We start from the raw sequence: 27,117 nt of genomic DNA, 5'->3' as shown, positions 1-27,117 counted from the left end.
CATTAGCGTTATCAACGTCTCCCACTGACATCTCCTGTGTTACATTGGGTAAAACATGGCAAAGGCTAAAAAGTTGACAGAGTTTGAACGTAGCAGAATTGTCGAGCTACAAAAGCAAGGTCTCTCTCAACGTGCCATCGCTGGTGAGATTGGGCATAGTAAAACTGCTGTTGCAAATTTCTTAAAAGACCCTGAGGGATACGGAACGAGAATTTCAAGTGGTTGGCCCAAGAAAATTTCGCCGGCGTTGAGCAGGAGGATTCGATGGGTTGTCCAACAAGACACCAGCCGATCGTCGAACCAGATTAAAGCCCTTACAGACGCAGAATGCAGCTCGAGAACAATAAGACGGAATCTATTAGAGAAAAGCTTTAAAAACCGCAAACGTTTTCAAAGGCCAGGCCTCCTTCCACACCACGAAACAGCTCGGTTAAACTTTGCTGAGAAGCACCAAACATGGAATAGAAAAGTGGACGAAGGTTTTGTTCTCTGATGAGAAAGTATTTAACCTGGATGGTACAGAAGGCTTCCAACGTTACTGGCACAATAAGGATATCCCACCAGAGACATTTTCTACACGACACAGTGGAGGAGGTTCCATCATGATCTGGGGTGCTTTCTCCTTCCTTGGAACAATGAAGCTTCAGGTTATACACGGGCGTCAAACAGCAGCTGGCTACATTGGCATGTTGGAGAGAGCATCCTTATTGACTGAAGGCCCTTGTTTGTGTGGAAATGACTGGATCTTTCAGCAGGATAATGCTGCAATCCATAATGCCCGAAGGACAAAGGACTTTTTCATGGTGAATAATGTGATTCTTTTGCACCATCCAGCGTGTTCACCTGAACTGAACCCCACTGAAATTGTTGGGGGTGGATGGCAAGGGAAGTCCATAGAAATGGACGTCAATTCCAAACAGTGCATGATCTTCGTGAAGCCATCTTCGCCACTTGGAATAACATTCCAGCCAGTCTTCTGCAAACGCTGATATCGACCATGCCAAAGCGAATGTTTGAAGTTATTCGCCATGACGGCTGTGCAACTCACTACTGAGATCTCTTGTTGGGCGTTTCCTATCCTGTTTAGGATTTCTTTTTGGTATGGTCTTAAACTTTTGACCAGCTAGTATTTAGGCTAATTTTATAGTGTTCACATTTTCCCTGATAAATGCTCAAAACGTTTTTTATTTTTATTTTCCCTTTTCCTATTTTCATCTTTCGAAGCTCTACTCAAATAAGTGGTTGAGTCTAACAACGCAAAATGCATATTTTTTTCTTTATGTTCATTTGGCCTTAAGATTTTGGCCAGTAGTGTGTATGTTCACGTTTGTTCGATATCAGGTTTTTTGGTCGTTGAGGATCTGAGAGGGTCAGCTACATTTTGGACATCTTTCCTAAATTAAAGATTTAATAACTGACAAATGCTACAGAAAGTATTCTAACAAAAAAAACACTGATTCAACTTCTACGCCTTTTCAGGGCCGTGTCCTTAATTATATTGCTAGTAGCACTTAGTATCATTTTAAAATTTTCGCTTTATTTGGCCACAAACACTCATGAATATTTCCTACCGTAGTATTTCGCTTCACTTGGTTATGTAAGATCACAAATAGTTCCGAAATCAAACCTCACTTGTTCGCAAAAGATATTCACCAGCACATACTTAAACATAAAATACAAGTTTTAAATACTATAATGATATCTAACTCTTGGCCGGATGATTAGGGCACTCGACTTGTAATCTCTGGGTCGTGGGCTCAAATTACCGTCACGTCAAACTCGCAAGCCCTTTTAGCCCCACGGCAGTGGAGGCATTACAATATAACAATCAATCTCAAAAATCGTTGATAAAAGAGTAGCCAATGAGTTGGCGGTGATGACTAACTGCATTCCCTATAGTCTTATGCTGCTAAATTAAGGGATAGCCCTCGTCTAGCTTTATGCGAAATTAAGAAATAAACGAAACAATTTAATGTCTAGAACAGGTGGTCTTATTTCTAACTTATAAATTTGATGATGAGAGGTACTTAGTCATATCAATATCATGTATTATATAGCGATCTCTTTCTCCTAACAAATTACTTTTGTATAATTTTATCAATGTAGCGGAACGACCAATCTGTCAAACAGTCCTTTAGTGGAAATAAGTTTGTATAATTATGTAAAAATGTTACGTTTGTGGATTTTGGTACTTTGAAAGCTGAGTATTGAATTCTGTATTTTTTGCAATTTCTCAAGATTTGTTTTTGATACATTTAACTCTGCTGGGCATACATATTGTACTGCTAGTCTGATATATTATTTATAAATTGTAATAATGTTTTGTGTGGATACTCATGTGTTTTTGTCTGTTAGTATTATTGAGATAGTTTTCTCGTTGCCACATGTTTTTCTTAATGTCATACATATATTTTCTCCAAGCTAATTTTGAATCATACGTTAGGCTTAGACATTTTGCTGACGAACTGGAGTCATGAAGAGGTCGCTCAGGTATAATTTAGGTCGGTTTCTACGTGATGTAAGTGATATTTCAATATATATATATTAATTTTGTTTTCGGTACATTAATTTTAAGTCTGTATTTCTGATATTACTCAAGTATTTACTTTAAAACTGGTTGTAAATTGATGCTGTTAACGGTGTGATATATCCTGAATATTTAAGTGATTTTTTTCATACACAATACATCGTTTCAGTAATTACTGCAATGTAAGGATTAGTTTGTATTATTAGGTCTTTGATCTTGTAAAATGTATGTACTTAAAACGTATCATGCTTTAATAATGAGGTTATAAGACGGATTGCACTGCTAATGCAAAGTTGAAGTAACAAACTTCATAATTTAATAAGTAAAGACAAGATTAATTCAAAATGTTAGAAAATCATGTATAAAGAGAGGGAGTACAAAAACTAAATGATTCCCAGCCCGGTTTTGTTTTTTAAGGGATGAGGTTTAGTGACCATAGTATTTTTTATATATATGATGAATCAACATAGAATCTGTTAAATTATAGCCAACTTGTGTACTCATTGAATGCAATGAATGAAAAGATGTCCACTGTAAAACTGTACAGGGGTTAAGTTTTCACTAAACTTAGTTTTATAGAATGTGCAAAACATTACAAGTAAAAATTTTGATGGCATATTTCATAAAATATGAAAATACTAATATATTTTAAGTTTTTAAACTTCATATTTTACTTGATACAGCTTGTAAATACTGAACACATACAAATTTATGGATAAGTGTAATATGAAACTGTCATTTGCAGATGAAAACACTACAGCATGTAGTCAGATACAAACATGTAGGTAAAGTTTAATATGATATTGTTGCCAGCATATAAAAACACTACAGTTGCTAGATACAAACTTACAGATATATTCCTTATAAGTATGCTACGATATGTGGTCACATAGAAGTTGATAGATAAGCATACTGTGTAACTGAAGAAAACATTACAATACACACTCAGATACAAACTAACGTGCAAGTTTACTATGAAAACACAGTAAACACCACAGAATGGTCAGATACAAGTTGATAGATATGGGAATTTTCTAACAAACACTTTTGTAAGTGACAAAGGTGATAAATGCAGAGAAATTGGGACTGGGTCTTTAACCCAAGTTCTTTGTCTAACAGAGCCACTTCTTCATGTAAAAGTATAAGCCAACCATATCTCCTTTCACTCATAATGCTTTTTAACTATGAGTATGTACCTCATACTACTGTGTGTTCAGGCACTTCTTATCACTTATCAGTTTTTCACTCACAATAATGTTTGTTAGAAAGTATGCTTTTATTGATTTATAATATGAATTCAATATGGTAATAATAAACTTAAATTTAACTCTAGTTATACTTCTGTGATTTGGTTGTTGGTGGTAAATGAACTCACTAATTCTTTAGGCTCTCCCGTTAACTCTTTGTATATACATTTGGTTAGTTTGGTGTGTTTTATGCTGTTTTCTCCTATGCATTGGATATATGTGCATTTATTGACATTGTGTGTGTGTGTGTGTGTATATGTATGTAATTTGTAAGTTTAACGTGTCCCCTTCCCAATACGTTGTTTATGTATACGTGTGTGTGTACATATATATATATATAATTTGTCTGTTTAACATGTCCCCTTCCCAATAACAGTCAAATCTAATTTCTGCACACAACCCTGCTGTAGCTGCATTTAAATACTTTGTGTTCATAACATCTGACTTTATGTCTAATTTAAATTACAGTAGTTTCATGCTACTTAGACATTTTAACACAAAATTCAAAGCTATACAAACAACACATTACAAAGTCACTGTTGCTGCATTCTCTTTTTTCTTTATGGTTCAATTATTGCTAAAGGCAACTGTAGTATTTGTTCTGTCAAGTTTATTTAGTATTTACATTTTTTTCTGATTACTTCATACACTTGGTTGACAGAATGATGAGAGAAAGTATTTATTTAGTACAAGAATTACCATTATTTAGAGTATCTCAGATAAAAGAAGTTTTTTTGGTGTTTTTTTTTTACCTATTTTCATGTTTTTTGACTTTAGTGGGAACTTGTGACTGGCTGCTCAAACTTTTCACTCTTGTTTCACCAAGTATTGCATATTCAACCTGACTAATACTAAATTTTTTAATTATAAAGTAACCTATTTTGTCAAGTTAATATCAAATATCTATTTATAGACTAAAATCAATGAAGATGGACATTGTGAATAAATAATAATTTTCCTTGCACTAAAACTACACCAGTAAAATCATATTATTGTATATTTCAATGCAACAATTCTACAATAATATTATTATGGGCTACCATATAGAAAATAAAACAGATATTAAGTAGACATTATAACAGTTTGGTCAGCTGCAAATTGATACACCAATGTAGTGTGTAGCTAATAAGTAACAGTGTATGTTCAACCATAAACTAAGAAACAGAATTTCATAGCATAACTTGGGTTTCATTTTTGAAGAGACACTCAAAGTTTAGGTACTAAGACTGTACTTTTTTGTATTGGCAAGTCAATTGAATTTTCTAAAAAGTCTAAAACCAACAGTATCAATGCATATCATGAAACTTCAGGTATAAGTGAAATTTTAAAATGAGCATCTGTACTTGTTCTCATAAATATTAGTTAACTTTTAGAGAAGAGCTTTATAACAGGGGTGAACAAAAATATTGAATGATAAATCGTAGAAAAAAACTCACCCTAAAATGAGGACTACACAATATGGATTTTAGTTCTTGAACTTCAAGTATCATGTTGTTAGAATATTGACCAAGACATTGTAACACCTATGAGAAACCAATAAGAACAATTAAAAGAAGAGATGAATAACCACATCTATACTTATATGATAAAAAAATATTACCATCCTTGCAACTGAAAATGCTAAAAAAAAAGGGAGATTGTTATACCATGTAATATAGGGAATATGTAGAAACAAACAAAAAGTATTTTGTCACAGAAAGTGCAAACAATACTGAAACTTAAACCAAACTAATTGTGTTTGAAGTTGATAGAATAACCTTAATTTTTGTGAAATAACAAATATATCACAATACAAAAATCCTCTTAAACCTTGTGAGTAAACTATATTTGAAAAGTATAAATCTAAGAAACTTTTCTGCAAGGTATAACATTAAAAACTAAAATTGTATTTGGACTTATCAAAATAATACTTGTGCTAATTACTAATACATTTCAAATTCCCATAGATAAGTAGTCTTTCATCATAATAAATAATAATTGTATTTCTATTCTGTATTTATGACTAAGCTACTATGACTACCTGCTGCCATCTTTAAGTTTAAACAACTGATCAGAGGGAATGTTGTTAGCCATTAGCATCCTACCACTTATGATAAATAATTCAGTCATCCTTATAATGCACTCACAGCTTAAAGTGCAGAGAATATTTTGTTATTGTACATAATCAAAGCCAGTTCATCTGTTATGAAGTCCGATCAACTAAGGCTGTGATAACAGGTAACAATTCTCAGAAGAATGAAAAAAAAATTATAATTTACTTATGAATGGATGATTATTTCAGTGTTGCTATCCTTTCTAAAATCTTCAGATCATTTTTCATTTAGTTTCTTAGGAAGGTTTACTTGCAACTTTTTATGTAGATTTAATGATAAAAGTCATTTAAATCTAAGACAGCTTCCCTCTAATTTTCATTTTCAGTGATACACTTCTTTGGAGAATTCTTTAATGCCTATCCCAGACCTTTCCTTGAAACCATCACTCATGATTTTTTAAATGTAAAATTCAACCTATTTAGTATTGCTGAAGTGATTACATTACTGTACCTAAATGTTCTGTTTAGTTATGTCTTTAGTTATGTCCATGCTTAGGTAAACAGAGCCTCATAAAAATTAATTCATCTAACTGTTATATAACCACTACACATGGATTCAACTGTGAATTGTCTTTAAACCAATATATTAATTAAAACTTTTTTTTTCAATTTAAAAGATTGTGCTCTGACCTTGCTTCATACATGGATAGTTTAATCATATACATGTGATAGCTACAAAGCTACCCACATCGCAAAAGCAGATGACATTTAAATATATCCATCTACATATAGGTATTCCCTAAAGATATGGTCAGTCTGTACAGAAGGTCAAACTACTATACACATATGTCATCAACAGATACTAAAGTTTTAATTTGGGCCACTCAGATTTGGAATATTAAAGGTTCTACTTCTTAAACATAATTTCCCTAACTCAAATAATAACTCATCCAAGATGTAATAATAGTTCTTTCAAGGGAACAAAAACCTTAACATGGTTATTGTTAGTATTAACAATACTACAGTAGTAGTATTAATAATTCCTGCCCTAGTGCTATTAAAAAGATTGGTTGTGACCCACCATTGGGGCACATGGCAGCATATGCATTAAGAGTAATTGTAGTGTTAGAATATGTATTTTCATGGTTATGTAGCTAAAGATGATACACTATATGTATAGTTAGAACAATATCTTCAAACTATAATTTTTATAAATTAATTAAAAGTCCTGAGGGCTACATGTCAAAATCTCTTCAAATTAATAATTTCTTATATTCATATCAACCACAAATATATTAGATGGAAAGTTGTATTGAAGTAATATCCTTTATAACCTTCCTTTGGACCCTTTTCAGTCATGTCTTTTTTTAATTTGTGCGACAAATCCACTAGAGAAGATTAACATATAATGGTTTAGTGCACTATAAAAGTTGAGTAATTTTGATATAGGATTATACCTCAATTCACATTAAAGGTAAACATTAATGTTAACATTACAAACAATTATAACTGGACAGCCTGAAAAAGATTATGTGTGTATAATTATAAATGCCATAACCACTTTCAACAGTAGACTGTCTGCCTATAAAAATTATCAAGGAATTGCAATCTACAACCATGTCTTTTAAACAACTCACATAATTAATATGCAAGACACTAACTGTATACAGAAATGAACAACAAAACAAATAACCAGTGCTTACCTCCTTTGTTTTGTCCATGGAATCAGATGGTGGACATGTAATTGGGCTGTAGGACCTCATATTAATTTTGTCATACAACTGAAACACAAAATCACTCAATATCAAAACACATTCAAATAATTTTTTTCATTATTCAAATTATCTTCCTCTGACAACCATTTATAACTACTATAATTATAAACTTATTTACTCTGAACACCAGAGGCCCTCTTCATCTATGTCTTATTCGATTAATAATTTGTTTCTTTCAAATTATTTTTGCGCAAATCTGCACAAAAGCTATATACGTGTAGCTACTCCCAGTTTTAAATTGAGAGACTACAGGGAAGGCAGCTAGCTAGCTAGTTACCAGGACCCTGCTTCTATTCTTGGGCTACTCTGATCAAACAGTGAGATTTGTCAGTCACTATTATATTACACTGATGACTCCACACTTTGGATCGCAATTTATGACAACAGGATGAATCACGAATTTATTGTCGCGGACATTAATCATTAGGCCACCCTGCCTCTTGATAAATATATTATATATATTTATTTTATAACGTATTATAATTTATTACTCTTATGTAACAATATTATTTATTATTATACAACTCCATTGTCAATGAACAACTTTTTATAATACGACACTACAAATTTGTTCAATGGTATTCCATTTACTAATTAAATTGGAATAATGTATCATATACATCGTTAATATTTACCCATATCACATATTAAAATTAAGAACAAAATTTATCCAAGCTTAAATATGTATTACTTTGTAATACCTCTTACATTTGTTTTATTACATTTACAGTTCGTATTCACAAATTTTGAGCAAAACTATTTCAAGTATTTGAATTTGCCTATTTTTAGTTTGTACTTACTGAGTGCTAATGCTCCGGACAGATGGCGCCATGAACGGATATAAAACAATTTAAATTTATGTAACAGAATACTTGGTAAAATAAAAACGAAAATATTGGATATATATCAACAGAATGTACAAGAAATTTCAGAATGTATAACTGAAATAAAAGATCTTAAATCACTACTAGTGCTTTCGTTCAAGTAAAAGTGATGAATTTATAAAAATATAGTAAATAATGGTCAACACAAAGGGAATTAACAAAACATCAAGAACCAGTAGCCGATCGCGTAAGGCGTGCGACTCGTAATCTGGGGGTCGCGGGTTCGCGCCCGCGTCGCGCTAAACATGCTCGCACTCCCAGCCATGGGGTCCGTTATAATATTACGGTCAATCCCACTATTCGTTGGTAAAAGAGTAGCCCAAGAGTTGGCGGTGGGTGGTGATGAAGTAAGACTGCCTTCCCTCTAGTCTTACACTGCTAAATTAGGGACGGCTAGCACAGATAACCCTCGAGTAACTTTGTGCGAAATTCCACAAAAAACAAAACAAAGAACCAGTATTCAGTATTACAAAAGAACATATAACAGTAATTCAACATCTGGAACAGTATTTATGAAATATTAAAACAAATCCAGGGAATATGTGTGTATTTTTTTATAGCAAAGCTACATCGGGCTTTCCGATGTAAATTCCGACAAATTTACTGTTGTCCTAGTGATGGGTATCAAGTAGTACCAGAAATACAGAGAGAATATTACAGAATTTTTCAATAAGTTAATAGCAAAGGCTGTTAATATCAACATAAAGGACAAAGATACGTGTAGTTAAGATACTCATAAAAGTAATAACAGGAAATATAAAGAAAGAAATCAGGCCAACTATACAATTTTGAACACACAATTTACAAAGAGTTAATTAATTTAACAAAAGGTAAAGAAAGCGATTAAAATATCTGAAATTGGTATGAATTATAAAGAAGGTAAGGTGGTTATACCTGAACTAAAAAAAAACATTTTTTCTAAACAAATAAAATTACTGGTAAGAAAATAGAAAGGTAATAATAATTAAAAGTGATGAAGATTCAACTAAATTATGAGATAGCATTAAAACAATATTTTTTAAAATTATGTGATTCAAAAATCGATTAGTGATAATCCATATAAGAATAACTTATTTGTCAGCTCAGATATGATTAATGTACTACAAATAAACACATGTCGTCTAAATAAGAATTTTGATCTTTTTCTTATTTAATTAAACTTAATGTCACAGAAAATACATGTTACTGTACTAGAAAAACTTAAACCAAAAACGAGATATATTACATATAGGGATAAAAAATATAAAATTGAAGATAAAGAAAGATCTGGAGGTACTATAATAATTATAACCAACGAAGTAAGTCTACAAAAAATAACTTGTGGAGTATGTAGCAGCTGAAGCAATAAACATATAAGTTTAAAATACCAATTTCAATATTGTAGCTTTGGGGCCGGCATAGCCAGCTGGGTTAAGGCGTGCGACTCGTAATCTGAGGGTCGCGGATTCGCATTCCCGTCGTACCAAACATGCTCGCCCTTTCAGCCATGGGGGCGTTATAATGTGACGGTCAATCCCACAATTCGTTGGTAAAAAGAGTAGCCTAAGAGTTGGCGGTGGATGGTGATGACTAGCTTACACTGCAAAATTAGGGATGGCTAGCACAGATAGCCCTCGAGTAGCTTTGTGCGAAATTCAAAAACAATACACAGTATTCGCAGTATATACATAAAAATATAAAAAGTTGAAAATATCAAAAATTGTTTAAATAGGTTTAAATTAACATTCAAGAAAGAAACATTACATAATTATTTAATTGTTCAATAATATATTTATTTATAATCCGTATTCGAAAGATTTTGTAGATTTTTCTTTTTATGGAAACGTATAAATTTTAAACTGTTACTTACTAATTTTCATATTGAGTGTATGTAGTTCTTATTTTTTAATATGAATTGAATAAAACTGAAAGTAAAAAGGAAAGAAGATGGCGTTACAAGAGGCAATAAGACAATTTAGACTATACGACAGAAAAGCATTTCTATTAACTTCTCTTTTAAGAGAAAGGCACAACGGTAACGTTGTAACCAGAATACAGTGGTGAATATGAATCGCACGTATAATATCGCTCACCACAAGACGACTTTCTTATTTTAGAAATGTTTAACAGAAAAACACACATGCTTTTGAAAATAGAACTCTGATTATAAATATTAAATCTGAAATTTCAACCGATCTCAATTTTCATTTCAGAAAAAGTTAAATCCGAAATACCTGTATGAGGAATTCTTTGTTTTGAATTTCGCACAAAGCTACTCGAGGGCTATCTGCGCTAGTCATCCCTAATTTAGCGGTGTAAGACTAGAGGGAAGGCAGCTAGTCATCATCACTCACCGTCAACTCTTGGGCTACCCTTTTACCAACGAATAGTGGGAATGACCGTCACATTGTAACGCCCCGACGGCTTAAAGGGCGAGCATGTTTGGTGCGACGGGAATTCGAACCTGCGACCCTCAGATTACGAGCCGAACGCTTTAACCCACTTGGCCATGCCGGGCCTCTGTATGAGGCAATCCTATTATATTCTGATTATGAGATCGTCCTTAAAATGTACACGAATTTTAAAATATATTACTAATACATGCATTTTAAATTATATTAGTGACTTCAAGTTCTTAAAGAAGATACAACCTACGATTAACACAATAATGGAAAACTTTACATTAGACTTTATTATACTAGCACAACACTAACACAACAACAGTTTAAAATGTCTTATATAATGGTAACAAACATTTAAAGAAGTCCTAGGTATCGGGTTTTGTTATAAATACGTTCTACGAGTAACAAACACTACAACAACCTAATATATCAAAGGGATACAGTTACGTTTGAAATAGCAAACGCTAAAGAACCAACACTACACATTGAAGATTTCTTGATTATAATCGTTGTAAGAAAAAACGCAACGTAACTCTAATATACAAGCTTTTTTTTTTTTTTTTTTTATAAAAGTAATAATCGACTTGGCGTATTCTGAGAGGTTGTAACCAGTACTTACCAAGGTATACTTATTGATTTGTTAAACACTACTTGTGACAATGTCAGTTTTTTTATTATTTTGAAAATTGAATACAATGGTCTGCCAGTTCCTAATTGATAAATACAGATGAAAAGCTGATGCATTGTTAAGAAACTCTTTATCAGATCTCACATGTGTTGTTCCATTATCTCAAGAAACAATAACTAGCAAGGTTATTTGCGTTGTCTTTCGTTTAAAATATTTAATACAACATACAAAGTTTGTTTGCTTTTTAATTTTGTGCAAAGCTACACGAGGTCTATCTGCGCTAGCCACCCCTAATTTAGCAGTGTAAGACTAGAGGGAAGGCAGGTAGTCATCACCACCAACCGCCAACTCTTGAGCTGCACTTTTACTAACGAATAGTGGGATTGACCGTACCGTTATAACGCTCCCACGGCTGAAAGGACGAGCATGTTTGGTGCGATGGGGATTCGAACCCGCGACCCACAGATTACGAGTCGAACGCTTTAACCACCTGGCCGTGCCGGGCCGTCATACTAAGTTAAGACTTCTACCAATGGTTAGTTATAATGAATTGCATTTGAAAAATATACCGGTGACATTCCTTTTTCTTTAATTAGGTGTGCACCAGTGTCAGAAAAAACGCTCTCAAAAGAAGAAAATTCATTATGTGAATAAGGCAATATAAACCAGTTCAGTAACTTAAGAGCCCTGTTTGTTAATATATAAAACTTAAACCGTGTTGATAAGAGTACACTAAGCTGAACGTGGTAAAGTACACAAAAATTCAAATTACAATATTCAGTTATTACTACAACCCTAGCCACATAGGAACACTAATATTACGTCCCACCACAATATGTAGTTTTTATTACATTTCTGTCAGATTCATCGTTTTTATATTACTACACTATATAATAATTTTTAACTTCAATATTTGACTCCTAATCGGATTGCCATTTTTACTTGATATTAGGGCGAAAGTACAGGGCTGATTATTTACACCGCAGAACCACGTTAAAATGTCCGTGACATCAAATCAACAGTAAAGTAATTCACTGGAGTAGACGATTCAAACATCATGGACATACTGAATTTTATTCCGTCTAAAAGAGAAAAAAAACAAATGAAAGCTAACTTTTACTTCTAAAAGCAACAATGCTGGTATAGTATTACAAACAATACTAACATCAGACAAATTATACTTAATAATGGTACGAACAACAACACTGGTCCTGGTGTTAAAATTGGTTCTACAATCATGCAGACTATACTAGATACCAATACAAATAACATAACTGATCCTGATGTTACAAACGGATTTAATATCAGCCAACTTTTTTGAAAGTAATGACACCTTTTTCAATGACATAATCAGGACTAAAACTTTTCAACAATAACTTTTACATGTAATTTTTTTGCTCAGATACATTTAACTTAAATATTAAGCGTGTTGGATTGGCACTTTATACAAGAGAAATTTTATCGATTCAAGCAAATTAAAAAAAAATAATCGAGAAATTCTTAACTACTCCCTCTGGCTGCAGAAGTATGCAAGGAATGGAACAGTTCAAGCCAACTTGGTCACTACAGTTTAATGGATAACGACATTAAGCATATCATTGGTATAGTTGTTCATATCACGTTTTTACCAGAGGCGTTCTTTATTCTGTTTTTACAACAAAAGCGGTGAACACTCGAAACATCCAGTAAACATATACTCTAGGTATAGCTCTCAAGAACAAGAAAAAAACTAGTGCATGTCGCTATTGCGAACATTACATGTTGTTCTATATAAAATATTTTGCAGTGACTTCCATTTTGTCCTCTCTGTTATACACACGATAGGTTTTTAAATACATATAGCAGTACCGACAGTTATATAAGAAAGGTATAACAAAAGATAAATTGGCACTGAGGATGTAAGAAACAGCGAAGACATGAGAGAAAATAAACAAAACCTCATATTGAGTGATAAAACTTTTCTGAAGAGACAGTGAATTGAAAAAAGATCAAATCTTTTCTAAACGTATTGACTGCCACAGAAAACATTTTAGACACAAATCTACAGGGAAAGTCATTTTTCATGTTAAGACAAGTATTTCCAAGAATTTGAGCACACGATATATATGGACTTCCACTGGGGGGTTCGCTATACTACGCATGCAACGTTCTCCCATTATATCGTATATTATGTGTTGAAGCGTATAATTCATATATAACCAATAACCTTTAAAGCAAAGAATCCACTTCATCTCAAATCCATTCAGAAACATCAAGTAGTAAAGTCGAATACTTCTTTATATCGTATAGTTCTTCTCGAGACTAAAACCACCTATACCATAGGAAGATTACCAGTACCACTCAGCTTATGGTTGAATCTTTATATCATTCGGACCTGTATTTTATTATTATTTATCTTATACAAAGTCGTTCTTTCACGTACTTTCGAATTCAAATATTAAGATACGATATGACGATTCATTATCTCTCTCTGAAACATAAATAATCATAACACAGATTAATTCTGTGTCATAAATAAAAGTTACAGTTCACCAAGAACACCAACAACAAATGTAATCAGAATCTTCATCAATAAGAAAATTATGAAAAACTCTAATCATAAGCTGTATGAAATAATATTTTTTTAAGCACAAAACTACCAGGTGAATTATTTGTGCTCTGTCCACCGTGGGAAATCGAACCTCGAATTTTAGCACAGTATTGTTTGTTTGTTTTTAATTTTGTGCAAAGCTACTTGAGGACTACTGTGCTAGACGTCCCTAATTTAGCAGTGTACGATTAGAGGGAAGGCAGCTAGTCATCACCACCCACTGCCAACTCTTTGGCTACTCGTTTACCAACGAATAGTGGGACTGACCGTCACAATATAACGCTCCCAAGGCTGAAATGGCAACCCCGCGACCCTCAAATTACGAGTCGAGTGCCTTAACCACCTACCAATGACTGGCCTTTATCAGCGTAAGTCCGTGAAGGTACGGCTGAACAACCATGGGATTTGAACAAACGAAACTTGGGTCATAGCTTAATCATACACTACACAAAGTAAATATAGACGGTAGATAATTAATTTCGTTCCGTATTCATAAACAAGAAATATAATATATCAATACAAGCTGAGGTACCCGTCCTTTGTCCGGGTTATGAACTTGAAAAGAAAAAAGAAAGTGAGGGTGGATGATATAATAAATAATACAACAATCCTAACTTTCACACAGTTTATTTATAATATAACACATTATACGATATTCATTATTAACTCGCCACAAGTTTTGTACAAGCTTTAAGAACTCAATGTGTATTTACTTAAGAAAAATAAGTGGTAAGCACTGTGTGACTATCAAGGTGACTTTGTAGGAAGAGGTAATGGCTAAACAATGGCGGAAGGATTGTTTTTGTTACCCGCCTTCAACATCCAGCTGTTAATGTCCTTTTACAATGCTTCATGTGACTAATTAATTGACGGTCACTGGTTGCAGAGGTGTCTTACGGGCTGAAGTCCCAACAGTCCCAGGCTGATAAGAGTAGAAACGTCAGCTGAAATTATGTATTATTGCAATAGTGGCGGCCATTTTTCGTTTTATTGCATTCCTCTATAAAGAGTGATAGCGCACTTTCTGAGATATATAAGATGTCTGTGAGACTTTCCATCACATGCTGTATTAGAGAAAATTTATTTTTTTTTTTTTTTTGCCTGTAGTATAAGGACCTGGCACTATCTATGAATGTAGTTATCGTTGAGTCAAAGATAATAAATGTTCAATAACAGGAAAAATAGCGTTTAGAGAGTTGTGAACCTACTAAATATATACTTCTTGTTACAAAATATCATCTACAAAGTTTGGTTGAGATTGGTCCAGCGACCTAGGAGTAGTTAGATAACGGACAAACAGACATATACACGTGTTTTTATACTTTATACAGATAGAAAATAGAACACGTACCTATGATCATATTTCAAGCTAAGCAATTTTATAAGGTCCTGGAAACTGAAATTTTACGCAAAAAAAGTGGTGCTCGTTGTTCATCCATAAATTATGAAATACAAAACAATAGAGTGATCCAGTTTTTTATTTTTTGATTCAAGTTACAAAACTGCCTTAGCTAATATGAATAAGTGTAGCTTTGTTTCATTTCTGACCTTATTCATGCTGTAATAATATGATTGTTACGAAACTAATACGTCTTATATCCTATTTTTTTTCACTAGTTTTTTTGAACTCTGGCTATCAAAATACAAGGTGTGAATATCAATGTGTGTTATATTGCACTTTTCCCTCTATGTAGTTTCATTCCAAGCATTCTTGTTTTGCGTCCTGTTGCAGAAAAACAAACAAAAAACGCGCACCGCACCTTGGAGACATGGATCTGCGATAAGAGTGACTTTTAAATCCTGTTATTTGGTTTGTTTTGAATTTCGCGCAAAGCTACTCGAGGGCTATCTGCGTTAGCCGTTCCTAATTTAGCAGTGTAAGACTAGAAGGAAGGCAGCTAGTCATCACCATCCATCGGCAACTTTTGGGTTACTCTTTTATCAACGAATAGTGGGATTGACCGCCCCATTATAACGCCCCCACAGTTGAAAGGGCTAGCATGTTTGGTGTGACGGGGATTCGAACCCGCGATCCTCAGATTACGAGTCTAGTGCTTTAACCATCTGGCCATGCCCGGCCTTGTTATTTGGTAGTACATCTAGCCATATATAAGTGTTTGTATAGCTTTTAAGATAATCATATACAGTCTGAGATAATCTTACAAAAGTGCTTATATACGGGACTATTTTAAAAAGCATACAAAATTACATTGCACTAACTACATACAAATATTTATAAACTTTTAATACAAAAATTCTTAAACGAAGAAAACTGCCGTTCACTTTCCATTTTAGTAATTTATTTACTGGTTTATAAAGGCTAAATAAAAAAACAGACATATTACACACGTGTACACATTTCAGTTCGCACTTAAACTTAGATATTTGAGATCTAGTACAAAATAAAACTTGTGCAATGAGTACAATTATGCGTTACACATAAACAAAAAAGGTTTAAGACATTTTTATTTCCATTTTATAACTACATATTATATGAATAAAACGTATAGAGTTTTGTGTACATAAAGAGACATGTAAACCACTTCTTCAGGCTATAATAGAGTAGGGTACTGCATTATATCAACTTCTCAGAAAGATAAATTTTCCTAATTAACGAATCAGGAATATGACGTAATTTTTAGCTGAAAACATCAATCAGAAAAATCTGATTGCACATAAAGAAATAAGCCAGCAACCGAATCACTATAGGATGTATTTACAACTAACAAAAACATACAAACACTACATCCTAACTAGTACTCGTTCCTAGAACATCAAGCCAAACATTTATTTAGGATTTTCGAACAAAGATACAGTTAGCCGTCCTTAATTTTGAACTGATAGACTAGAGGTAAGGAAGTTTGGCAGCTGCGTTCATCACTAAGTTTAGGCCTACTCTAATGGAATAGCAATATTTGACCGTCACTTTATAACGCATCCATGGCTTCCAAGCTGCGAAGCAAGATATTTTTCTGCAAAGGGGCGCGAACCGTGGACTCTAGACATCATTCAAGACAAAGAAAAATTATGCCCCACCAAACGGAATTTTAAAGAAAAGGGTTATGTATGTGTACATGACCGAACACTGATCGTCTAGTTTTTTTTAAATAGAGATATACATTTTTTTTAATCTTACAAATTCAGAGATTAGTAGATTTTTTACGGCCCGGCATGGCCAGGTGGGTTAAGGCGTTTGACTAGTAATCTGAGGATCGCGGGTTCGAATCCCCATCGCACCAAACATGCTTTCCCTTTCAACTGTGGGGGCGTTATAATGTGGTGGTCAATCCCACTATTCGTTGATAAAAGAGTAACCCAAGAGTTCGCGGTGGGTGGTGATGACTAGCTGCCTTTCCTCTAGTTTTAACTGCTAAAATAGGAACGGCTGGCGCAGATAGCCCTCGTGTAGCTTTGCGCGAAATTAAAAAAAAAGTATTTTTTATATCAAAATATTTTTGTTTTTATTCTCTAAATCATTAGTACCACTAACATTATTCTACGATACGATTTAATAGTTACAGCAGTTTAGATATGCTGTTTTGGTACATTTCAAGGAATATAACTTCGCCTGTAATTTTTTCCCGTTTGTGTATCATTCTTGTGGGGCTCTGCCGGCAAGTCTTCGGACTTACAACGCTAAAATCAGGGGTTTGATTCCGCTCGGTAAGCACAGCACATAGCCAAATGTTGCTTTGTTATAACAAAACACATACAGGACTCTCCTGCGTAAGTTTCTTTACTCTCTGTGACGTCTTACTGTTTTTGTCGTGTATCAGTTTTTAATTTTTACCTTCCTTCTATTATGCTCGTTGAACAATTTCCAAAAATACCCCTTTTACCTGTTCATTGTAAGTTCTCTGTTAAGTTGTTCAGTTCTGCGAAATATTTGAAGTTTCAGTGTGTTTTGTGTAAGAGTTCAATTAGTTTTACAACAATATGTTACGTCTACGTAGGTTTTAGTGTTATTTTACACGCATAATAATTTTGTTACATTTCTCTGTCCTCCGTTACCACAGCGGAACGTCTCCGGATTTACAACGCTAAAATCAGGGGTTCGATTCCACCCAGTGGGCTCAGCTGATAGCCCGATGTGGCCTTGCTATAAGAAAACACACACATATATTTCTGTTCTTTCTTTTGCACATAATGTGATAAGGTACCAAACAACAAATTATCAACTCTTTTTCGTTTTTATTTATATATTTATTTTGTTGCTGGTAAATTGGTCTTAAAAAGTCAAATTCAAGTATAATAAACTACTCTGAACCATAGTAATGGTTCATAAGATGGTTTGACCATTTGTTATTCTTCAGTATTATTTAATATTGTTTCACCAACCTGCAGTAAAAAAAATAGGCTATCAGTATTATAATAAAATTGTGTAATATTACTAAAGGCATAATTGCACATTGTGTAGAGTAGTTTTAAGTTTATTTGACTAACTAGCAAATAGGCGGCTGTATAATCATTGAATTCCAGTTATAATGCAGTCTGTAGTTTATATGGAGCCGAATAATCTACTACATGCACACCTATTAATTTCTTCTTGCAGCTGTACTGATGTCGCGTATAATTTCTTTATGTAAAGAGTTCCTGTCATTTCGGACACGACGCTGTTAACAGGAACACAGTTTTATACCATAGAATGTTATTTTCGGCCATGTTATGCAAACGTCTAGACTCTCACAACTGAATTCTTCGAGTCATTGTTTAAAAGAAAGTACCAAGCTCAGTTTCGAGCATCAGATTGGCAATCACGATGATGGCTGATGGTAAGTGTCGAATTAAGCCAATACTGTGTGATTGTGAATTTTATATATAATGTAGATAGAGCAATCATCCTCAAAGCTGACTACAAGAAGTGACAAGAATCGTGCAAGCAGAACACGGCGAAAATGATAGCGGTTCTAGACACAAGTGAAGCAGACATTTTGTAGCTATATATTTTATTGAGAAAATATTTAGTTTCAGATAAAGTTTGTTTTTTTGGAATTTCGCGCAAAGCTACACGAGGGCTATCTGCGCTAGCCGTCCATAATTTAGCAGTGTAAGACTAGAGGAAAGGCAGCTAGTAATCACTACCCACCGCCAACTCTTCGGCTAGTCTTTTACTGACGAATAGTGGGATTGACCGTCACATTATAACGCCCCATGACTGAAAGGATGAGCATGTTTGGTGTGACGGGGATTCGAACCCGCGACCCTCCGATTACGAGTCGAACGCCTTAACCTACTGGCCATGTCAGGCCTCTAGCTACAAGTATAAATGTAGCGATTAGATATGTTTCACAGCCATATAAATAACGTGATATGTTGATCACCATGTATTATTGTGATCACATATACATTACCACTACCAATGGCAACATCATGGCAATGGTATTAGGAGCAAAAAGCATCCAATCTTCTTGAAGCCAATCCAAAGGTTGTGATTGTTTCCTGAGATAGCCCCATACGAGGGCTGTTCAAAAAATACGCGGACTGTTTGAATTGCGCGGCTCCAGTTGGTTCCAGGGGAATGCGCTTGGTGTCGCTAGGTTCGCACAGATCAGCTGATTACGACGCCATTTCCCGATTGCAGATATCTTCATTTGTGTATTAGCTACGCGGTTTTAAGTGAAGTGCGATGTTTTCGTTTGGCGGATTTCAGAATGAATGACCTGAAGGAGCAACGACTTGCTGTGAAATTTTGTGTTAAACTTGGAAAATCTGCCACTGAAACTTTTGCTATGCTTAACACGGCTTACGGTGATGTTGCTATGAAGCGTACGGCATGTTTCAAGTGGCATGAACGTTTTAAGGATGGTCGACAGTCCATTAAAGATGATGAGCGTCCTGGACGTCCTTCCACGTCAACTGACGACCCACACGTCGACAAAATCAACACCCTGGTGCGGGCAAATCGACGTCTGACTGTCAGGAAGCTTGCTGAAGAGTGTGCGATATCAGTTGGATCTTGTTACGAGATTTTGACCGAAAAATTGAAGATGCACTGCGTTGCTGCGAAATTCAGCCCTCAGAACTCGTGAGTTTTTTGGCCAAACACTCGATCACTGTTCTCCCCCCCCCCCCCCCTACTCACCTGACCTTGCTCCTTACGATTGTTTCTTGTTCCCCAAACTCAAAAGACCCTTGAAAGGAAGAAGATTTGAGACGATTCCCGAGATTAAGGCAAATGCGACGAAGGAGCTGGAGGACATTACAAAAGAAGCGTACCAGGACTGTTTCAACAAGTGGAAACACCCTTGGGATAAGTGTGTGCGTTGGGGAGGAGAGTACTTTGAAGGAGTCCCAGACCTGTAATTTCTAAATAAAGTACATTTTGTTTTATGACGTCAGTCCGCGTATTTTTTGAACAGCCCTCGTACACTAACTAAGTATTTCATTAAACTCAACTGTTTCGAACAGGACATTATTGTTATTGTACAAATTTCTGTTTTTGATGGACATAAAAAAACGAAGACAATAATATTACTAAAAATGTTTATTTATAAAGGTGGAATAGAGATTTTTGAAGAATTACTAAAACTGTGAAGTGAAAACGCAAACGCTATAAAAGTAAACGAACAAGCTTAAGGTTTGAAAGTGTTAACATTATTTTCTCAATCTAGAAATCCCCATTTTGACTCCATATCTAAAAGCAGTTGGTCTTAAGGCTGTAGTTTTCAAGTCCTTAATACCTCGAACGAAGAAGGCCTGACGGAGCGACAAGGTCGGTAACAAAATACGTGACACCAAATATTTAAGTGACGTTTAACGCAGCTCTTAGCAGGTACGAACGAATCGCGTGCTACGGCTGAAAATAATGGAAAGGACGGCCCAAGCTCCCCTTCATGTTTTACTTTTTAAACCTGAAACGAGCTATCACTTAAGTTTGTTTTGATAATTTTCAGAAATATATATGCGACCCAATGTTCAACATGTTAATTCATTGTGTTTTATATATGTTACATGCTAGTCACATGTCTTTTATTGGTGGCACTTTAAATTAATTGTCTTTGAAGACATCACATGCTAGCCAAATGTTTGTTACTGGTGTCACTTTTAATTAATTGTATTTTGTAGATATCACATGTTAGTCATGCATATGTTACTGGTATTATATATGATTATTTGTCTTTTGCAGATCTAGCCATGTGTATGCCATTAACATACATATTCAACAATGTCTTTAAATCATTTCTTTTCACTTGAATTATGTGCATGGTCGAAAAATTATTTGATTTCGCTTTAAACACTTGCATTTTACTTCGATATACTGGTATTTCATATCTTCCATGGTGTTTGAAAGTTCTAAATACTAACAGCTATAAAAAATATACTTTTCCTGGCAATCTACAACGACCTGCATATTATAAAAATGTTGAACTTAGTTTCAAACATCTCTTACTAAGGTCTACAAGATCCAACTGTATCATCTGTATTCTGTAACACCCTTAAGTAAGTTTCCTACGCTACTTTAATAATTTATTACTTCATAAATTTAAATTCAAGGCTTAGTTTTTAAGAAAACATATTTCATGAAATTATCTTGCATTTACATCTTCAGATATCCGGTTAAAAATAGAGGAATGTTCTGTTTTATTGTTAGTTTTAAACCAGTTATTGATGTGTTGGAAGGTTTTTAACACATATTATTTGTGTTACGCCATTTAAGTTTTCAGTATCTCCAATGTACAAACATTTTAATAAAACAAAAAAGTGACATTTTTTTGAAATACAACGAAACTTATAAATTCCATTCACAGTAGTTTAATTTTGAAGTACCAAAAATATGTCATTCCTTTATATGATGTCTCTACAGGAAAAATAGTTCTTTTCCAAAAATGAAATAACTGCATGACATTCTCTATTCTTAAAAGTGAGTATTCTGTACAAATATGTTGCTGGTATTTTGATAACTACAATTCGAAAGACCGTAAACTCTTCTTAGAGGTTAGTTAATATCGCTTAGCATCATCCAACTTTTTACACCAACAGTGTTATAGTTACAATTTTAAAACTATTTGTTGGTTTATTTTAACTCAATTTACACCTCTTTAAACGGGCAATGATGTGGAATGAAAACAGTTCTTATTTTTCTCTAAGATAATGGTTTGTGAACAAAAATATAATCTTAGAGTTTGCGTAGCATGACTGATAAAATGTCAAAAAACAGCGAGTTCATAGATTAGTAAAACTACCAGTTTTATCATTTCTTTTTAGATTAGAATGTAAATAACCAGCAAAATTATCTTTACTATAATAATAGTCGTCGTTATTTCAAAAGCATGTATCACTGACAACTCTGTTCCGATAAGATGTGAAAATAACTCATCTATTACACAGCTGAAAAGTGATCTTTTTTTTTTCTTTATCTCAGAATGTTCCAACAGTAAAATAACATTATCAGCACCTTCTCTTGTCCTACAGTTATTTCAGAAACATGACAGCACATTTCTTTGAAGTTAAAATAATTTCAATTTAAAACTGGGAGAAAGGTAAAATTGTAGTTTTTGGTTGGATATCGGATATTGGGTTTACCCGTTAGGAGGAGAATATATTTGGATCAGATGTCAGACATAGCGTCAGCTACTTCTTTATTATTGTATAGTATTAAACTAATTATTTCACCATTATTGTTTAAACATCTAATAAAGATGTACAGTTCCGTATGTGTAAACGACATTGGAGTCTCTTTAAGCCCGATGTAGCTTCACTATAAGGAAAATACACACACATTCCCTGGATTTCAATTTTAATATTTCACAAATACTGTTTAAGATCAATTACCTTTTTAAGACGTTGAATTACTATTACATGTCCTTCTTTTGAATGATGCGCATGACTAAATGATACAGTATATTACACTTGTGATTACCAACTGACACTGTTCTTTGGAATTATACTTGCTGTTGCTCACGACGCCGCTACCATGACCACCAGTGGCGTAAAGTAACAGCACAATAGGTGGGTGGAATCCTTATTTAAACGGTATAACAACTGTTTGTATTTATATTTACACTACAAGTATTCCCAGTCGTTAGTGCTGTGGATAATGCTATTATGTTGAGAATTCACTTTCTTTTGAATTTCGCACAAAGTTACACGAGGGCTATCTGCGCTAGCCATCCCTAACTTAGTGTAAGACTAGAGGGAAGGCAGCTAGTCATCACCACCCACCGCCAAATATTCAGAGAAATGCTATCTGATTATTCGATTTGTTACAGAATTAATATCCAATTGCACTATCTGATAAAACCCAGTTCAATTGGATATTATTTCTGTAACAAATCGAATAATCAGATAGCATTTCCCTGAATATTTGGCGGTGAGTGTTGATGACTAGCTGCCTTCCCTCTAGTCTTACACTAAGTTAGGGATGGCTAGCGCAGATAGCCCTCGTGTAGTTTTGTGCGAAATTCAAAAGAAAGTGAATCAGTTACAGCAAATATTCATTTTACTATCTATGCTTGTTTCAGTAAAATGGATATTTAAAAGTGAGTGTAACATATTATTAAATTTGTATTGCAGAAGTCTCCCCGTTCTCTAAATCTGTGGGATATTCTTAAGCGTAAGAATCAAAAATGTATATACGGACGTAAATGTCTGTATTTTCATCAGCTGAACTTTCGAGAATCTCGCCTAATGAGTATAGAAGATAGCTGTTGCAACACGCGGAGATAATTCAATATTGTTGGGTCGTTACAGTAAGTATACTATAAACCTCGGAAGCTATAAGTGTGATTAACGTTATTAATCGGGAAAATACAGATATTTGACCAGGAACGTTTATAGATTTCGAACATTAAAAACCGTTTAACCTTAGTGAAATAACTTTGGACGCTAATATTTCTACAAGGACATTAGATATTATCGTTGGTGAAAAACTTACGTGCGCTTCAAGCTTGCTAGCTGTCAGGAAAAGTGTACAAGTGTATCAAAATAGAATTAATTCGCTCTCCGTGAACGTCGATAAAAGATTTAGTTCCAGATCAGATAGAAAATTCTATACTATTTGTAAGTTTGTATATAAATCATTATTTGCAATAACAATTATTATAAATACTATTGCTTTTGTATATTGAAATATATTTGTGTTAACAAAGAAAACTGCATATCACTCTTGTTAGCAAATATAAATTTGATAAATATCAAAATTCAATTACCTTCTAAATTAAAATTAAAATTTCCGCCTATTTGAAATAATGAGACATAACGTACATCATATAATAAATCAGAGACTCGTCCGAGGTAAATTATAATACAGAACACTACCCATCCTTATTTCAAACACATTCCTGAAATATCCTGCACTATGTGCCTTGGGAGAGATTGCTTTGTTTGTTTTCTTGAATTTCGCGCAAAGCAACACGAGAGACATCAGGTCATCCCATAAGTAATGTCCGAAAATTTAATACAGAAAGTGCATCATCATTTCTGTCTTTGTAGAAGGATTTAATGACTAAAAATGCAGTAGACGTATATAACAATGTTCAGACAAATAAAATAAACTAACCCAACCACTCTTTTTCAGATTATTAATCAAATAAACTCTTAAGAAGATGGATGTGTCTGAGGAGCATATTAGGCATTTTATGCTTTATGAGTTTAGAAAAGCAATAGTGTAGTAGAAACTACACGAAACATTCAAGATGTTTATGGTGTGGAGTCTCTCAATGATAGAAAATGTCGAAGATGGTTTCAGAAGTTCAGATCAGGCGCAACACTTAAGCTGTGGTCACTCAACAAAATGAGTTTAATGATGACTTGCTGCTGACTGCACTTGATGAAGATTGTATTGTAACAGTTGAAGAACTAGCAAAGAAGTTTAATTCAACCTATTCAACAGTTCACCGTTATCTGCAACAGCTTGGAAAGGTATTAAAACTTGGAAAATGGGTCCCCCATGATTTGACAGGAGCCAACTTTACAGCAAGAGTGAACATTTGCACTTCTCTGCGCTCTCATGGACGTAACTCGCCTTTTTCGGACAGGTTAGTGACTGGAAATGAAAAATACAAAAAATGTATTATAAAAATGGTACACTCTGCAGACAATGGCTCAGTACAGGTAAATTGGCTAAAGCACAGCCAAAAATGGACCTCCACCCTAGGAGAGTCTTGTTAAGTGTTTAGTGGAATATTATTGGTGTGATCCACTTTGAGTTGCTGCCAATCAATGTAACGATTACATCACATTTCTATTGTCAACACTTAGAGTGCTTGAATATTGCACTAAAAGAAAGAGGCCTTCTTTAATCAATCGTAAAGGTGTTGTGTTACACCAGGATAATGCACGGTCCCATACAGCAAGGATCACATCCGTAAAGACTGAAGAGCTAGACTGTGAAAAACTTGCACATCCAGCTTATTCTCCAGACCTTGCTCCATCTGATTATCATCTATTCTGAAGTTTGCAGAACTATCTTGATGGAAAAGGGCTTGGAGCACATGAAAATGTCGAAACTACTCTCTCTACATTCTTTTCCTCCAAACTCCAAGAATTTTATAGAAGATGCATTCAGAAGCTTGTGAATCATGGCAGGAAGTAATTAATAATAATGAAACATACATTATTGATTAAATAACATTAAAAGTGTTTGAAATACTTTTTCTTTTTCTGAACCTAAAATCGGATATTATTTAAGGGATGACTTGATATATTATGTAAAATAATTAAAATATAATCAATCAATATTTATAATATAATTTGTTTTTTAGTTATGCACAAAACTATACAGTAGGTCAACTGTGCTCTGCCCACCACAGGTATCGAAAACAGATGTCTAGAGTTGTAATTCCACAAGAATACTAATGTGTCACGGTCACGATAAAGCAAAACCAGTGTTATAAAGCTATGCCAATCACTTCCAGATTTTTATAGAAGTGAAGCATTTGGTAATCAGCTATCTAGTCTGAAATGTAAATGCTGATCATTCAGCCTAAGCTTATATTATGGTATTCCTGGTTATCAGGCCGCATACTGAGAATAATGCTTTTAGTTATGTTTATAGATGAGGAAGACAAAATCCTGAATTTGATTTATTAGAGTGCCAAGAAAAATATCTCCCGAAAAATATTGGCAACTCCTAAACTAACCACAATTTAACAATAACGAAGATAAAAAGATATGATATTTAAATTTCTCATTCATCTCCTTAACTTAGAACGAATAGAAGAAAAGATATTAGTCGGGAATTTACACCACGAGTCCCCTTGAGATTACTGTGTAACTCACTGTTGGATACAGAAGACTGTTTAATGTATGGGTTATTATTTAGTCCATTTAATGATAATTTAGTTTTCATAACAAGTTAAAAGTTAATTATTTTAATAGCTACTGTTGTGACAAGTTTCGTTATGTAACTCTACGAGTCGTACGTTATGAATGTAATTTAATTGTTGTACTAGGCTTTAGTAATTTTGTCGACGTCATCTTACTCGAAGCTTTTATTTTTTCTTTGTGTGTAATACTGCTGTCACTGGAGGGCTAGATATGTCTAGATTTTACTGTCTTGTGTTATAAATTTGTGTAGATATGGAGAAGAAATTAAGTCATAAAACTTTAAGTTAGTAAAAGTGAAGTTAGACTGCGCAATTATTAATTCAGCTGTAACGGGCAACGTTTAAAGTGAATTTCACAGTGATATTGCAATAACAGAGATAAAGAAAAATAATTTGTTTTGCCAAAGGATGTTCTAAAGTAATTGAACTCTCCTGTGTGGATCTTGACAAAAAGGAAATAATTATTTGAAGTTCTGGATACATGTGTTAACCAACAGAATCTATTGATAACGTGTAAAAGCAGAAAAAATTAATTTGATTTATAAAGTGAGTTTTAGAGTAACTGAACTATCCTGTGTGAACTTTTGACAAGAGAGAAAAATATTTAAAGCATTAGATACGACTTTGATAATTAACAGTGAGGCGAATTTTTGTATATACGTTTGATTTGTTTTGAATATATTATTTTAAAATAAGTGAATTGTGTGCTGTTCATTTATTGTTGACATTTATCGCCAACAATTCACAGACACTTAGTGTAAAGGAATCCCAGCCCATATTCAAAACC

At 33.9% G+C, this 27,117-nt stretch overlaps 1 protein-coding gene across 1 annotated transcript in view; it reads right to left on the bottom strand.

The window, feature by feature from the left end:
- Positions 1-27,117, bottom strand: part of LOC143232564 (peripheral plasma membrane protein CASK-like) — a 236,809-nt gene that overhangs the window by 42,574 nt on the left and 167,118 nt on the right. Inside the window, exons 11-12 of the mRNA XM_076468137.1 lie at positions 7,510-7,587; positions 5,211-5,297 (exon numbers count right to left, since the gene is read on the bottom strand). Of these exons, the coding sequence (XP_076324252.1) occupies positions 5,211-5,297; positions 7,510-7,587 (165 nt within the window). The remainder of the gene's footprint in view (positions 1-5,210; positions 5,298-7,509; positions 7,588-27,117) is intronic.

The sequence above is a fragment of the Tachypleus tridentatus genome, chromosome 11 (assembly GCF_004210375.1).
Source record: "Tachypleus tridentatus isolate NWPU-2018 chromosome 11, ASM421037v1, whole genome shotgun sequence".
Taxonomy (NCBI): Eukaryota; Metazoa; Arthropoda; class Merostomata; order Xiphosura; family Limulidae; genus Tachypleus; species Tachypleus tridentatus.
Note: the sequence above shows the minus strand (reverse complement) of the source record. Positions and strands in the feature narration are given on the sequence as shown.